This window comes from Dipodomys ordii, unplaced genomic scaffold (genome assembly GCF_000151885.1).
Source record: "Dipodomys ordii isolate 6190 unplaced genomic scaffold, Dord_2.0 Scaffold186, whole genome shotgun sequence".
In the NCBI taxonomy this organism is placed as follows: Eukaryota; Metazoa; Chordata; class Mammalia; order Rodentia; family Heteromyidae; genus Dipodomys; species Dipodomys ordii.
The window spans coordinates 2,291,792-2,307,689 of record NW_012267402.1 but is presented as its reverse complement, the minus strand read 5'-3'; the positions used below and the strand labels follow the sequence as shown (position 1 = coordinate 2,307,689).

General features: G+C 43.4%; 2 protein-coding genes across 3 annotated transcripts in view; one reads left to right on the top strand and one right to left on the bottom strand.

Annotated features, from left to right (window-relative positions):
* Positions 1-13,179, bottom strand: part of Sowahc (sosondowah ankyrin repeat domain family member C) — a 38,821-nt gene extending 25,642 nt beyond the window's left edge. Inside the window, exon 1 of one of the 2 annotated variants that reach the window (XR_001175728.1) lies at positions 10,882-13,179. Coding sequence is in view for 1 of the 2 variants with exons in the window: in XM_013034287.1 (XP_012889741.1) it covers positions 11,470-13,032 (1,563 nt within the window). In the remaining variant the exon portion in view is untranslated. Of the gene's footprint in view, positions 1-9,079 lie in introns of those variants that run through there. The other variant, XM_013034287.1, reaches the window with a different exon arrangement.
* A 480-nt stretch (positions 13,180-13,659) lies between these two features.
* Sept10 (septin 10) overlaps positions 13,660-15,898 on the top strand; it is a 44,768-nt gene continuing 42,529 nt past the window's right edge. Inside the window, exon 1 of the mRNA XM_013034257.1 lies at positions 13,660-13,882. Coding sequence (XP_012889711.1) covers positions 13,745-13,882 — 138 coding nt within the window. The 5' untranslated portion in view covers positions 13,660-13,744. The remainder of the gene's footprint in view (positions 13,883-15,898) is intronic.

The following is a 15,898-nucleotide window of genomic DNA, read 5'->3' as shown; positions in this document are numbered from 1 at the left end:
TTATATTAAGTGAAGTAATCCAAACCCAAAGAAACATAGGTCCCATGGTTTCCCTTATTTGCAATAATTAGTACATGTCTGAGACAAACAGAAACTGTTCAGACAAGTTGATGTCAGACAAAATGAACCCCAAGATAAGGATTCAAATGTTTTTTTTTTCTTTCTTGCAATTGTTTCCAACATATTAATAAGATGATTTCTTTGTTGCTTTGTATGTACCTCCCCCATGGTATAAACCCTCCTTTCACTGTATTTGATGTTGGTATAATTTGTGTAGGGGAAGGGAAAAAACAAATTGTTTAAATAGGGTTACAGGTAGACCCATTACAATAATGAGATGTACAAGTCATTATGTCGAAAAACGACTTTACAACTTTGGCGGCTGGGGGGGGGTGGCAAGGAGGGGGGATGTGGAAAGGGGAAGGAATGGGAAGGGGAAACAAAGGAGGAGGCAACAATGCTTGATAAGAAATGCACTCACTATCTTGCCCATGTAATTGTAACCCCTCTGTAAGGTATTTTCACAAGAAAACAAAAAAAGAACGTGAAAAAAGACTGGAGTTTTCAAAATTGAAAAATGAGTAATGAGCTGAATTACAAAAAAAGAGACAACTCCTTCACTTTATAAGTATAATACTCATAATGTTGTGTCTGGGGGTATAGCTCAGCCTCAGAACTTATACCTACTTCATGTGAAACCTTGGCAGGAGGAGGAAGGGGAAGGGGGAAAGATGAAGAGGGAAAAGGAAGGGGAAAGAGAAAGGGGACAGGGAAAAAGGAAAAGAAAGAGGAAAGAGAAAGGGAAATGAAGGAGCCCCAAAAGCAGCTCGATGGGCAGTTATTATAGTACAGGGCTCCTCCCATATCTCCTTTCGCCTCTTTGCACTGATTTCTTGTCTTGTACAAACATCAGCCCTAGTTCTTTTCATTCTTTGAGCCAGCCCCCAGGGCATTATAGGAAGCAGAATCATTTGAATAGGTGCCAAAGGCACTATGGGAACAGGAAGTACTATGATGGATGTGTGTTACCTCTTCTGCATTTTGTCTACCACTTTATTTTTATCCCTATCTACTTGAAAGTCCCCCCTTTCTCCTTCAGTACTCACTAAATTGGTTATATTTTACAAAGTGCATCCCATCAGGACCTCAGCCTCTAATCTGCCACTGAACTGTATTTAAGCAATCCTTCATTCTGATGGCAATCAAGATTAGGAAACTGAGATCCAGGAAATAAGGAGGGTGGTGCCTTAGATATAAAATGCTGTGGAAGAATTTTGCCAGTGCACTGAAGAGTAACCTGGCCCCTGATTTTCACACTGACATTTAGAATCCCACTGGCTTGTGAATCCTAGTATTGTGCTTTGGAGCCACACAGTCCAGAGGCAAACAAAAGCTGCTCAGAGTCAGCAACTGCAGTGCTATTTCTGGGGTGAAAAACCCACAGGAACAAGTCTACCAGGGAAAAGTCCCTCAAAAAGTAGACAGTTTCACCATCTGGTTTTTGTTGACTTCTTCTTGGCTCTGGTTTTTGGCAACAGATGGGGTCCTGTAATCAAATATTGACCAGCAGCCCAATGGAGGCAGTAAACAAGGTCCAGGTTTATCTCACAATGTCACCTTTTTAGAAAAGCAGAGTAAGGACCTGGGGCTTAAATTCCAGTCTTAAACACTCCAGCCTGGTGGATGGCTATCAACAAGGTTACAGATGCTCTTGGAGGAGAGAACAACTTCTTAAAGAAGCCATTTCAATTTTCTCTTTTCCTCGGAGACATTTTCTAAATGATTTCTTAACATTTGTCTTTAGATTCTGGGGAAATTAGAAATCAAAACACAAACTTCTCTCTTTTGGTGATCTCATACAATGTGATAGCTTTCAATTCCACCTAGCAGCTGATGGGTTCTCTTAAGTGTATATATCTTCAGCAACAACACTTCCATTGAGCCTCAGGGCAGGATATAAAACTGAGCTGACTTTTCTAGTTGGCTTTCTAATACCATCTTGAACTTAGTATGGTCAACACAAATATGTTCTGCCTGTACCTTCCAAGTTTCTGTTTCCTTTAGTTTTCTTTCTTTCAGTAAATTCATGGCTAATCCTGTTAGCAGCTTAGAGTCTGAAATCTAGGAGTCATAACTGGTTTCTTTTTTTGGTATTAGCTTTTCTGCTCCCCAGATGTGTTCCAACTCCTCCTCTTTTCACCATTTCTATGATAGAAGTGGGGAGGCAAAGTACTTTTGTCGCTTACCTAGATTACACTGCAGTTTCCCTTTTTGTTTCCAACTTATTCTTTTTTATGTTTAAGGAAAAAACTTTTGTGTGTATGTGCCAATCCTGGGGCTTGAACTTTGGGCCTAAGCTTCTTTTGCTCAAGACTAGCACTCTATTACTTGAGCCACAGCTCCACTTCTGACTTTTTGGTAGTTTATTAGAGAAAGAGTCTCATGGACTTTCCTGCCCAGGCTCATTTCAAAGTGTGATCCTCAGATCTCAGCCTCCTGAGAAGCTAAGATTATAGGTGTGAGCCACCAGTATCTAGCTTAAAAAAATTTATAGAACTTTCAAGCATGTAAAAGGTAACCTCTCTATGTTGTCATCTGGCTTTAAAATCTGTTCTTAAAATTTTTAAATATGTTCTTACAATTATTTTGTTGACATCAACATCTAAACAATTCTACTTGTTACATTTGGTTAATATGTATCTCAAGCCGCTTTTGTGACCACATTTCCCTTCTGTTTTGACGCGATTGTTTTGGAGGCACCTAGTCACTTGTCCTGTGGAGTTTTCCTTATTCTGTGTTAGCTGAGGAATCCTATCACCTTAAAATTATTTCACTGTCCACTGCTATTACCTATCCACTGGTGACTGGTTCTGCAGGCTTAATTAGATATAGGTTCCATTTGCAGGGCAAGAATACTATTTATAAGTGGTATGCTGAAAACTTTTCATTTTACTCAGCCAGGAATTCCATATGTCCATAGTCTTAGTCTTGGTGAAACTAAGAGTCTATAGATCAATGTAGTTTCTATAGGCTCAACTGTCTTCTCTGTGTAGTCAACAACTCAAAACCTTTTCTAGTAAAAAATAACATGATGCTGCTGAAGGTTTAAAGATCCTGTGGAAATTTCTATCTGGTAATCCAAGCTCAGAATCAGTTTACTATTTTGTAACCCCAAATGGATCTTCAATAGTCACTAACATCATACACAGACAAAGAATAACAGAAAGCATATGTCTCCTAATTTTAAAAATGTTCAGGACTGGCCATGTGGCTTAGTGGTAGAGTGCTAGCCTAGCATGCCTGAAACTCTGGATTTGATTCCTTAGTACCACATAAACAGAAAAAAAAGCTGGAAGTGGTACTGTGGCTCAAGTGATAAGAGTGCTAGCATTAAGCAAAAAGAAGCTCAGGGATAGTGCCCATGCCCCAAGTTCAAGCCTCTGGATTTGAACCCTGACTAACAGGAGATAGCAGAACATGTTAAATGATACAATAAGGATATAGTCAGAAAAACCTAGACTATAGAAATATACAGGAAAAATAACACTGCCCATCTCACAAGATCTGGCTCCCTCTGATTTTATGTGATTATATACGTGTGGATCTCTCTTCAGCATTAATATTGTTAATTACTTTCTGATGTACAGGTGACCCTTCTATATGTAACTCATAAGTTCCCAAGACCAAGACCCTTAGAGCTTGTACTTTTTGGTACACAGAACATTATAGTCCACACTAAGGAGTCAACATATGTGAGCGTAACAAGTGAGAAAAACAAGTTAAGTGCTACTGGAAGAGCTTTGAAAACTCAGGAGGAAAAAAGATGACACTGAAAGAAAAATCTAGAAAAAGAAAGCTAGAAATGAGGCAATTTGCCTAGAAGAGAGAACTATAACTAGTGGAAACCTTCTAAATATTTTGGACTTCCCATTGGAAGATTTTTTTCTTATGACCTACCAGAGGATATTGACAGATCTCCTGCTGGACCCAAAAGAAGTTTCATTTTGTATACAGGCAAGAGACTTTTATTTCCTGCTAACAGCACAATAGTACTGCCTGTCCCAATGCTCTGCTGTCAAAGCACACCATCTGCTAAGCTACCCTCTGACTGGCCATTACTCATCTCTCTTCATTACTCCTAATATCTTTTTGGAAGCTTAGAAGAGATCTCTTGCTTAACTTAGGTTTGATCTCTAGCATTACACAAAAATTAAATTAAAGTAAGATTTATGCCAAATAGACAAAAGGGAGGAAAAGGAAAGATTACTTGAGAAACAAGGAGCCTATCTCTATCATTTATACTACTATCTAGTACATCTCTGTTCCAACATATTTTGTGTGTGTGTGTGTGTGTGTGTGTGTGTGTGTGTGTGTGTGTGTGTGTGTGCACCGTTCAATGGGATTAAATACATTAAATACATTCACACTGTGGTACAACCATCATCACTGCTACCCACCCCTAGAATGTTCTCATTTCCCAAAACTGAAACTACAGTACACTCATTAAATATCACATCTGGTTCTCTCTTTTCCCATCTGGCAGCAACTGCCATTCTACTGTTGGTAAATTTGATGGTTTTGTATACAGAAGAATCACAAGATTATTTCATCAGCAAAATGTCCTCAGGGTTCATCCATGAAGTAGCCAGCATGTGACAGTGACATAAGTAAGTAGAAAACCAGCAATCAAGGAACTGAAGCACATACAACTTTTAGATGGCAGGATAAGTTGATAACCAAAACCTGCCTGACAAAGAAATGGGGGCATGGAGCTACAAAAGAATAAGGAAGTAAAAGAACAAAAGAATGAGGAGCTGGGCACTGGTAGCTCATGCCTATAAATCCTAGCTACTCAGAAAGCTGAGATCTGAGGATCAGAGTCCTAAGCCAGCCAAGGCAGAAAGTCTGGGTCTTATCTCTAATTAACAAGGAAAAAGCCAAAAATGGACCTGTGGTTCAAGTGGTAGAATACCCACCTTGAGAATGAAAAAGAGAGTGCCCTGTTCCTGAGTTCAAGCTCTGGTATGGGCAGTTAAAAAATAGAAAACAACAAGAACAACAAAACTAATAACATTCAGAAAACCCAGAATGAGAAAACAAGGACTAGATACTAAGTCTTTGGTGTCATAACCTCACTGGAAACAGAAAGGAGACCACCCAATCAGAAAGCCATCCAATTCTATATTCTACTAAAAGCCAAGCTCTGTAACAAGAAAGACAGAGAAAGATAGCTAAGATGGCAGATATAGGCTGAACTGCTCTCTTCCCCAGGGCATGTAATGCCACATGCTAATTTTTTCTGCCATGGTTCTTTTCAAATAAACTTTTCTATTTATCCCTTGCCTGAAGTTTTCTCTTGCCAGATGCAAGTATCATGTTTGTTTAGCTACCCTAAACTTTCTGGTAATATATTTGGTGCATTAGTCAGAAAGTTAGGAATGAAGTATGTAATTTTCTGACTTGGACTCACTGTACGATAGGATTTAGTTCCCTTTTAGGTGGATTAATACTCTAATGTATTTTGTTTTTTCAGTCATCCATAGTGGGCATGTGGGTTGTGTCTATCTTTTGACTTTTTAAAATAATACCATTTATGCACATTAATGTTTATTTAGGTGCCTACTTCTGATTCTTTTAGGGATATAACCAGCATGCTCCATGTTTAGAAGCCATTGTTTAGTGAAATTTTAAGCACTTGAATATATCACTTCTTTCCTCTTACTTTTTAAGTAGTTTAAGATGATTTACATTCAATTCTTGTCCTCAGTTACTTCCACATAAAAACCTTTCAGTGCTGGAAGATAGTTGAACTGAAAGAAGGGTGAGAGCTAGCTAGGCCCCTGGTTCACACCTGTAATCCTAGCTACTCAGGAGACTGAGATCTGAGAATAGCAATTTAAAGTCAGCTTGGGCAGGAAAGTCTGTGAGACTTCCACCTACATCTAAGCACAAAATCTGGAAGTAGAGCTATGGCTCAAGTGTTAGAATGCTAACCTTGGGCAAAAAAGCCCAGGGACAGTGCCTGGACCCTGAGATCAAGCCTTGGGACCAGTATACACATCACACACATCACACACACACACACACACACACTCCATGCTAAACTTTATTTCCCTGTTGTTTGTATGCCTGACAGTACTCAAAATATTTAATGCCAGGTAGAGTCAGTTCTCCTAGTTTATTTACTTGAGTCAGCTTATAAGCCCAAACCCTTATTTATAATCAAATTTGGTCATGAAAAAATCTCTTAAATCACAAAATCCTAATAAAGCAGATTTTACTTTCAGTATTGAGATATTACCACTGTTTGGCTAAGCTGCAGATGAGTTGGTTGGCTGGCATTTAAAAGCTGAATTGCATGAAACGGACAATTTTAGCCACTTAGCATGAAGCCATGTTTTGAATTATCCATATTTATGTAATGTTATGAATTTTTTTTCATCTAAAAACCAATTTAATGAGATGCCTTGTGAGTATAATGTATAATCTCCTTTCTTGCCTGCGACATGGTACAAGGTCCAAGCTGAGTCTGCTAAGTTATTGGCTATGTGAACTTGAGCAAACATGTTACTTGGGTCACTGTGCTTCAATTCCCCATCAATAGAACAGAATGTGTCGATGTAGAAAAGTAGGAACTGTATTAATGGAAGTAGGAAGCCATTTTCTGAGAAGAAAGTAATGTTTATAAATTTTTTGTAGTTACTGGGATTGAATTCAGGGTGTGAGGTTTGCTAGGCAAGTGTTCTACTACCACTTGAGCCAGCAGTCATAGCTGAAACTGACATTTAAAGAGGATGAAGAAAAGGACTTGGTGACAGATTTGAGGGAGGGGGAAGCAGATATGTAAACACTCCCACTGCTTTATCTTGAGAAACAAGTTCACATGGAGTCATCTTCCAGCTCTCATACTGAAACAAGAATAAAAATTGATTATACAGCACTAGGAGGGGGGAGGGGAGTCATAGAAAAGTTGTATTTGAGGAGCCATGCTCAGAGTTTAACAGAGTTCAGCCTAAAGGTGGATCACTTATAGTTTCATACCAATTGAAGCCTCTTCCTCTTGGACTTTTCTGGTCACAGAAAAGTGTAGAAATACTGTAAAGATTAGTACACAGGATAGTGCAAGATTTATAGTACTTGTAGGGTCCAGGGTATATTAGGCATGTTGGACTTCAAAACATCTAGGAATTTTGTGAGGGTCAGTAAGTTGAAATTGCAAAATCAATAGAAATCTTAAAAGAATGTGGAGACCTTAAAAATGCTAGCTTGGGCCTGGAAACTACTGGAGGAAGGGCAGAAGGGTTGTGTCCAATCTATAGAAGGGCACTAAATTCCTATTTCAAATTGGTCAATCATGAAAACAGGAACAGATTCAGAACTAAAGCAATTACTTTTAGAAGTGATGCAAGGGACAACTTTACTAGTGATTTAAAAAAGACTGTCTTGTACTACTATACAGAAGTTTAAATCTTTATAAAGTGCTCTGACAAGCCCCTTCAGCTCAGTATCTCTGAGCTTTCTCCCTTGCAAGCATGCTTCTCTTCTTTGATCTGCCAGCAAAATTCAATTCTTTCAGGCCAGCCTTTATTGTTTGCAATTTTATTTTTCAATTTCAAGATATGAAGGATCCCAGACTACATCTGACTTGAACGAAAATTTTAGGATTTTTTTAAAATGAAGATTTGACTAATCATCAAAAAACACTGGTTTGCAGGAAATTCCCAGAGTATTGAATTTTTAGATGAACTATACAAGGAACTCCAATTAATGGTACTTTTTCGCAAGACATTTTTTAATTTGGAAAAGTTTCAAAGATATGTTTCAACTGCTTAATGAATCCTTTTAAGACACATTTCTAAGATGTCATGCTAGACACACAACTACTTTTACTAGTCCTTTAGCTTTTTTGTCAGTTGTGGGGCTTGAACTCGGGGGCCGGGGCACTGTCCCTCAGCTCTTCACCTCAAGGAGAGCACTGTACCAATTGAGCCACAGGGCCACGTGTGGTTTTATGGTGGTTAATTGGAGATAAAAGTCCCAAGGACTTTCCTTCCTGGGCTGGCTTTGAAATGTGATCCTCAGATCTCAGCCTCTTGAATAGTTAGGATTACAGGCGTGAGATACTGGCCTCTGGCCTCCTTCAGGATTTTGAATTGTCAAAAAATAAAATATCAGGAGCAACTATTGTTAGCTCTAAATGGAGAACCACAGTGGGTACTTACTGGGTTTGTTACAAGAACATTTAAGAGTTTGATGTTTGATAGATGACTTTTATGAACTGTAGCTAACAAGCAGCCTTGATAAGAAAATGGTTAACATCCAATGCTGAAGAAAGTGGAAAAAGGCATTCCTATTGTCTTGAGGGTATATGGGTGATTATGTATACCCAACCTAGGGTTCCCCCCCACTTTTTTTTTCTTCTCTTCTCTCTCATCTCCTTTTCCTACCCCTCCATTTCTTTCCTTTCTTTACCATGCTGGGGCTGGAAACCAAGGCCTCGGGCAAGCTAGGCAAGTGCTCTGCCACCTAAAGCTCAGCAATTTGTTTTCTTGTGTGGGATTCCTCCATGAATGCAGCTTTAAACTCCAGTTTTGCTAGAATTTGGCAATCTGAAGGATAGGAGATAGACTAAGTCCTAACTTACATTGTGTTAACTGTCATTTAGGAACATATGGCTAGTAACTTTATGGGGTAAAAGGGTCAAGTAAATTGCATTTTTATAGCTGGGCACCAGTGGCTTATACTCCTTGTCTACTCAGGAGGCTGAAATATGAAGATCTCAGTTTGAAGCCAGCTGAGCAAGAAAGTCCTTCATCTCCATTTAATCACCAAGAAACCTGAAGTGAAGCTATGGCTCAAGTGGTAGAGTATCAACCTTATGTGATAAAGGGACAGTGCCCAGGACCAGAATTCAAGCCCCAATACACACACACACACTCTCTCTCTCTCTCTGTCTTTCTCTCTCTCACACATACAAGCACATAGAGCATTTTGTGAACCATAAAACACTGTACATGCGAAAAGGCTAAAGGACTCATGTTCTTTAAATTTCTAAAGACATTTAGAACAATTTGGAGACTAGGTCTAGTGCGAACCTTTTATTTTGACAAAAAAGAACTTTACAATCTGATTCTACATTCTCAAACTTTGAAACTTTCACTTACTTACAACAGTGAAAGAAAAGGCAACCGAGACTCCATTATTTCAGACATAAATAAAGTAGTAGCAGACTAGGCTCATTTCATTTGACAAACCATAAAAATAGCGCCATTTATCAATTCCAAGTGTACTTATGTGAAACACACAGAAATACTTGTTTTAAAATTAGTCTCATGCCCATTAACATCTAAGTGTTTGACATATGTATTCTCATTACCAATAGGCACAACTTTATGAATATCAAATTACTTACATCACTTTTATAATCTTGATTTGAGAAATAAAAAACAAGACGAATTTATAGTTACACAGTTGAAAATGTTACACTTACTGCACATAGCAAGTTATGACCAGGAATGCTAGGAGTTATCCTTAGGAATGACTTAAAAATTTAACATCTTATTGGAAAAATTGGAGCCTAGTGCTAGGCATGGTAATGCACAGCTGAAATCTCAGCTACTCTAGAAGTAGAGGGAGGAGGATCTTGAGTGAGGCCAGCACAGTGGTTCACAAAAAAGGGCAGGGTGTGGCTGGAATGGTAGAGAGCTTGACCAGCATACTTAAGGCAAATGGTTCAATAACCAGCACCACAAAAAAGACCAAAAGAAAATCAGCTTGTTATAAAATTGGCACCTCTAGTGTGAAATGCAAGTTAAATGACACACTTTTATCTAAAGATCTAACAAATGATAGATTTTTATGCAACTGGTTACAAAGGATTAGTATTCATTGTTTAGCAGAATTTTTAGGTGGTCTGAAACATACACAAATCCTAAAACAAAAGGCACACAATGGAAAATAGCTTATATACCTTCATCCATGTAAAAACAAATTTAACTGTCATTTAGAGACGTGACAAACTTGTTATAAGATTTTGTTAGCTGGAAAATTAAAGATCTATGAATCAAAAGCTGTGGCTCTGTGAAATCTACCCTAAAGACTATAGCAACTTAGACCCCAGCAATTTAGACCAAAAAGATAAGGCAGGACTCAAATTATTCACCTATAAAATTTTCTCATCTTTCACAGAAGATTTAATATGCTTGTGAGTTACATTTTAAAATAATTATGAAGTCACTTACTCTACCACAAATGAATGAAATGTAACTAAGAATCACACTATACAAGTTTCTAATGACATTTTTCATTTATATAATGAAATTCAATAGCTAGCAGCATTTAAATATAGACATAATCCCTCTTATAAAGTGCTAGTTTTAACTGGGCAGACTTACTACCCAGCTTTTCAGTAACTACATCATAGCTCCTTGAGTGAATTCAAAAAAATATGGGGAAATTAAAAGGTTTGGAATATAAAACACTTGCAAAATGTTGCTACAAAACATAAGACTAAATGTATTCATAAAATTAAAGTCCCTTACATGAGAATCATTAAGTTGATTTAATAATTACTTCACAGAAGCATAGGCTGACTTTTTGTGTCAATTTTCACTAATTGTCTAAACTAGCAAAGGTTTCTATTAAATAACTCTAAGCACCTAAGAGTTATGCCAAATAGAGCCAAGGTTTATATGATCCTTAGAATAAAAACCTTAGCAAAGTTAAGACTTTTATAACAAGCTAGTGACAATCAAGAGGCAATATTTTACGCAAAAGTACCACAGGCTGCTATTCTTTTCTTTAAATAAAGCCTTGTACCATCATTTGTAATGTACCGTGACTACAGTAAGTTAAAATAAAAAAGGCAACTGAACTACTTACAATACAAACAGGATTCCAATATTATTCACATTATTACTCTGGGCTCTCATTAGTACTTCTGCATTTCAATTGATGTCCATCAGTAGTACCTTAAAAAGCAAATGCAACTAGTGGGGGAAAAACATAAAGTAGCACAGTTTTGTTCACACTTAAAATCTGCAAGCTTCATCACAATTTACATTCTCTCTCTCTCTCTTGTTCCCCTCCTTGCTCTAGGAAAAGTAACTACTTAGAAAAACAGCTATGTAAAAGTACTATATTCGTTACTTTGTTTATACTAAGTGTATCAGTAATGGTTAAGCAAAGGAACTCTCAGTCATCAATTCTCCGCGGTTGAGATTTCTAGTGTCTAAACAGATATACTCTCCTAGGGACAATGACTTCAGGTCTCCAGAGTTGAGTGAGGAAGAGGCACAGGTCAATTCACTTCCCAGGAAAAAAAAACCAAAAAGCTAGTTCTGAGCGAATTCCCACCCACCCATTCCAAAGCTTACGCCAGTGAATTTGGCCTCGGACTTGTAGTGGCACTACCTTTACCTATCCCTAATGTTTATAGTGAAGACAAACCTTAGTATTAAATTATTATTTTTACCCAAATACATTGGATTTCGGTCTCAATTTGAAGGAGGATGAGTGGCCTTTAAGAGCCCTTTCCTCTTCCTCCTCCTCCCCTTCCTCCAAGGGCTGCTCAGGGTCCCTAAAAGAGGGTGTGGTGTGGATGATTTGGGTTCTGAAGCGAATTTTGTTGAGTCGGGGTTTTATCCTTCCACTAGAACTGCCAGAGGATTTGCGACCTGGATCTTTTGTTTTTCCTCCAGGCCAGCCTTCAGCCTGGTGGTGGTGGTGATGGTGGTGATGATCCACGCCATCCTCCAGGACGTGAGAAAGTTTGTAGGTAATAAGATGAGACGGGAGTACCTTCGAAAGTCTCCAACGCCCACCTCCGCTGACAGTGGCACTCTCACCGTCCTCCTCATCCAGTGCTCCCACCAAGTTTTTAATCTCCTCCGTGATGCTCTGACTCAGATACTGAGAGGCCTTTTTCCCACTGTAATCTCTGATGTCCACGTCCGCGTCGTAGGCCCCCACTAGTAACTTCACCACCTCCACATGCCCGTGCATGGCTGCTAAGTGTAGGGCAGTGTAGCCCCCGCTCGTTCTAGCGTTGATGTTCACCGGCAGCTGGTGTTTGTTGGCAAAGTTGACCAGCATGGCTAGGAGCTCCTGCTTGCCGTGCTTGGCGGCCCAGTGAAGGCAGGTGAAGCCGGTGATGAAGTCTCGCTTCGCCAGCAGGCCGGGTTCACAGGTGAGCAGCCCTTCTAGGCTGTCCCACTTGCCGTCCGAGGCCGAAAGCATCCAGGCGTGCTCCAGCGGATCCAGGGTCACCGAGCCTCCGCCGGTGCTCTCCTCCTCGGCGGACGAGGAAGCCACCGAGGCGCTATCCGAGTCTCCCCCGCCTCTGCTGCGTCCTCCCCCGGAGACGCCGATGCCCTGGCTGATGCCCCCAGGGCACCCGCTCCTCTTCAGCTGAGGGGAGTGCCCCATCACCAAGTCCCGGAAGTTCTGGCGAATCGATCTCGAGGTGGTGAGCCCACCGGGAAAGCTGCCTCCGTCCGCCTCCGGGTCGTGGTGGGGCGGGGGCTCCGGGTCCTCGTGAGGCTCGGGGGCCGGGGCCTGGACTTCGCGACCTGAGTCCTCTCCGCCCAGGGAAGGTTCGCCATCGTTCGGCTCTCGGCCGGGCCCAGGGGGCGCCTCGGGGCCCGCCGCCTCCTCGGGGTCGGCTGCCTCGGGACAAGGAGCGTCTTCCCCGGGCTCGGCAGGGGGTTCCGGGGCCTCGGCGGTCACCTCGATTCGGGGCGGGTCCCCGAGCCCCGCGGCTTCGGGCTGAGGGGTCCCCGTGCAGAACCTTTTCTTGAGATACACGTACTTGGCGCCGTCCGCAGGGTCGGTGCGCACGGTGGCCACCGCGTTCACCAGCTCCTTGAAGCGGGCGCGGGCGCGGGCGCGCTGCTCCGGCTGGCCGCCCAAGGAGCCTCGGAAGTGCTGCACCAGCTCGGCGTGCTGGGCCCGGCCCCCGCGCTCCGCGAGGAAGCGCCACACCGCCTCGGGGCCCAGCTCCGCCTCCGGGCTCGGCTCCGCGGCTCCCTCCATCTGCGGCCGCTGCACCTTCTCCACCGCGCGGGAAGTTTAGCCCGGCGCCATGGCGGCAGACCCAGAGATGGTGAATTCTAGTCAGACCGGCAGGGCTCCACGAACGGTTCGGAGTCGGCGGGGCCGCACGACGCTGTCACCACCTCACAGAGGCCGCGCCCGGGAGGACACGCCCCCCGGCAACGCCCCTGCCTGTCTGCCCCACCCACTTCCGGTCTCTTCGGGGGGGAATGGAGGGGCCGCAATCAGTGCTCCGGCCAGCGGAGGGCCCCGCCCACTTCCGGTCTTCGCGTGGGTTCGCAATCTCGGCTGCAGCCCGCGCAAACTAGACTAGTCTGGCGCTACGTCCTCGCCCCTCCTTCCTCGCGCCACATCTCTCCGCCGACCGCCGTCCGCACGGACTTTCCTTACCGTGAACGTCCCAGGCCACCGGGGGTGGGTGGGGGGAGCGGGGGGGGGCGGAGGGAGGGAGTGGCTTGGCTGGACACGCGGGAAACTCTCGACTCAGTCAATGGCTGGTCTCGCCGGCCTCCCCGGGCTCGGCCCCGCCCCTCCCCGGAGGCGGCCCCGCCCCTTAACGGCCGCGGCCGCGCCCGGCTGCTCCCCGCGCCCCTCCCGTTACCTCGCGCCTTTCCTCTAGTTGCCGCCGGGAAGCGCGCTCGGGGCCCCCGGGTGGCACTGCCGCTGCGCTGCGCTGCGCTCCGCGGGGGCCATGGCCTCCTCCGACGAGACGCGGCTCCTGGTGAGCCCGTCACACTGCTCCTCCTACGCCGCCGCCGCCGCCGGGACCGCTTTCGGCGACCCGCGACCCTCCTGTTCGCACGGAGCTCCTCTCATGTCTCCTCACTCGGTGCGTCCGGCCCCGGACGGGTGGTGACCGGCGTGCTGCCCCCGGGGTGCGCGCGGCGGGGTCGGGGGAGTTGAGGGGCGCGGCCGGGCGCGGCGGCCGGGACTCCCGGGAAGTTGCGGGGTCGGGGTTTGCTTTTGGCCCGGTGTCCCAGACGGGGAAAGTCGGCCGGGAAGGGTGGGTACGGGGACGTCCCTTCGCTAACGGATCTCGGAACCCGCGATGTGGATGGGAGAGCGGTGCGCCAGCGTCCGGGCGGCCTCGCCAGCGCGCCCCGTTCTTTCCCGCCGCTCTCCGCACCGCCTCCCACCCTCCACCCCCGCGTGGGCGCCCTGGTTCCCCCCGGACCCCCCCGGGGACTCCTTGCTCCAGTGTTTTTATGCCTTTCAGGTCCTAAAGTGGTCACACAGATCATTTCATAACAGGGCCAAGCTGTGACTTGCCCTTGGTCACTCCCTTCTTCGGGGGACCGCGTGGAAAGGTGGAAGGAACTTCCATTCCCTTCCAGTGGAATGGGTCTTTGTGTGTGTTTTCTTGCGTGTTACGACGTCTTTCCGTTTCTGCAATAAAAGACCAACGGTTGGCACGTGTAGACACAAAAGTTTTTGCGAGGCCGTAAAGTGTGAGAACTGCTGGACTCAGCTGTCTCCTACGAGAAGTTTTGGCTGTAGGAATAGTTTGCTGGTGTGATTGGTCTGAAGTCATGATTGGCTTCGTAGTGATCACTGATTCTGTCCTGGTCTCTCTTTCCACTCTTGCATGTTTTTAGATAGTTAAACAAGGCTCAGTTTTTCTGTCTGTACTGCTTTTTTTTCCCTAAAAAATACAGTTCCTGAGTTTGTGAGAGGAATAGCTGGCAACGTGTGTTTTTCAAACTAATTCAGAGTATGGTTCAGTATTAAGTTTGACAGAAAACCATTGAATATTGAACTGACTGTTAATAGTAGGTACATAATTTGATTTATATATTTTCTATTAAGCCTTCAATTTTGACATAACTGTAGGTTCACATGCAGTTGTAAGAAACATTGTACTGTGATTCCATGTACTCTTCCCAGTTTTCCTCAATGTATGGCAGTATAGTAACATTGTAGATGTTGGCTGTGGTACAAGAAAGACAGAGGACCTTTTCTTCTTTTTTTTTCCCTCCAGTACAGGGAATGGAAACTAGAGCCTTGCACATGCCAGTGTTCTGTCACTGAGCTACATGCTTAGCTTTACAGAGGATCTTTCTGTCACCACAAGGGTATGTCATCCTGCCTTCTTATAAATACACACACCTTATTCTTCTCCCACCTCTTCCTTAACCCCTGACAAACAGTAATTTGTTTATCATTTCTGCAGTTTTGTCATTTCTAGACTTGTATAAGTTACCTACTAATTGGGATTGAATGTTTTTCACTCAGCAAAGATCTCCAGAGATTGATCCAAGTCGTTGCAAGTATCAATAGTTTGCTGAGCAGTGTTTCAAGATACCCACATAGGTATAACATACTTTGTTTGAAGGACATTTAGGGCTAATATGAATAAAGTTGCTATAATTATTACATCATAATCCGTTTTGAGTTCTCTGGAATAAAGTCATAGGAATATTGCTGGGTTCTGTTGGCAGTTGCATATTTAGCTTTATAAGAAACTGCTGAATGTTCCTACCAGCAGCATATAAGAGCTCCAGTTTTTCCATATTCTTGTCAACATTTAGTGATGTTGTTACTATTTTTAGCCATTCTGGTAAGTATGTGATAGCTCATTGTGACTTTATATTTCCTCTTGCTAGTGGTACTAGACATCCCTTTTGTATATATATTTGCCATATCTTTGGTTTGCTGTCTCTTAATTGTTTTTTGCTCCATTTTCTGAGTAGATTACCTTTTTCTGTGAGTGTAGAGAGTTTAAAATTTTTTTAGGGGCTGGGAAGGTGGTAGAGTGTTTGCCTTGCATGCCTGAGGCCCTGGGTTCGATTCCTCAGCACCACATAAGCAAAAAGGAAAAAACCGGAAGTGGCGCTGTGGCTCAAGT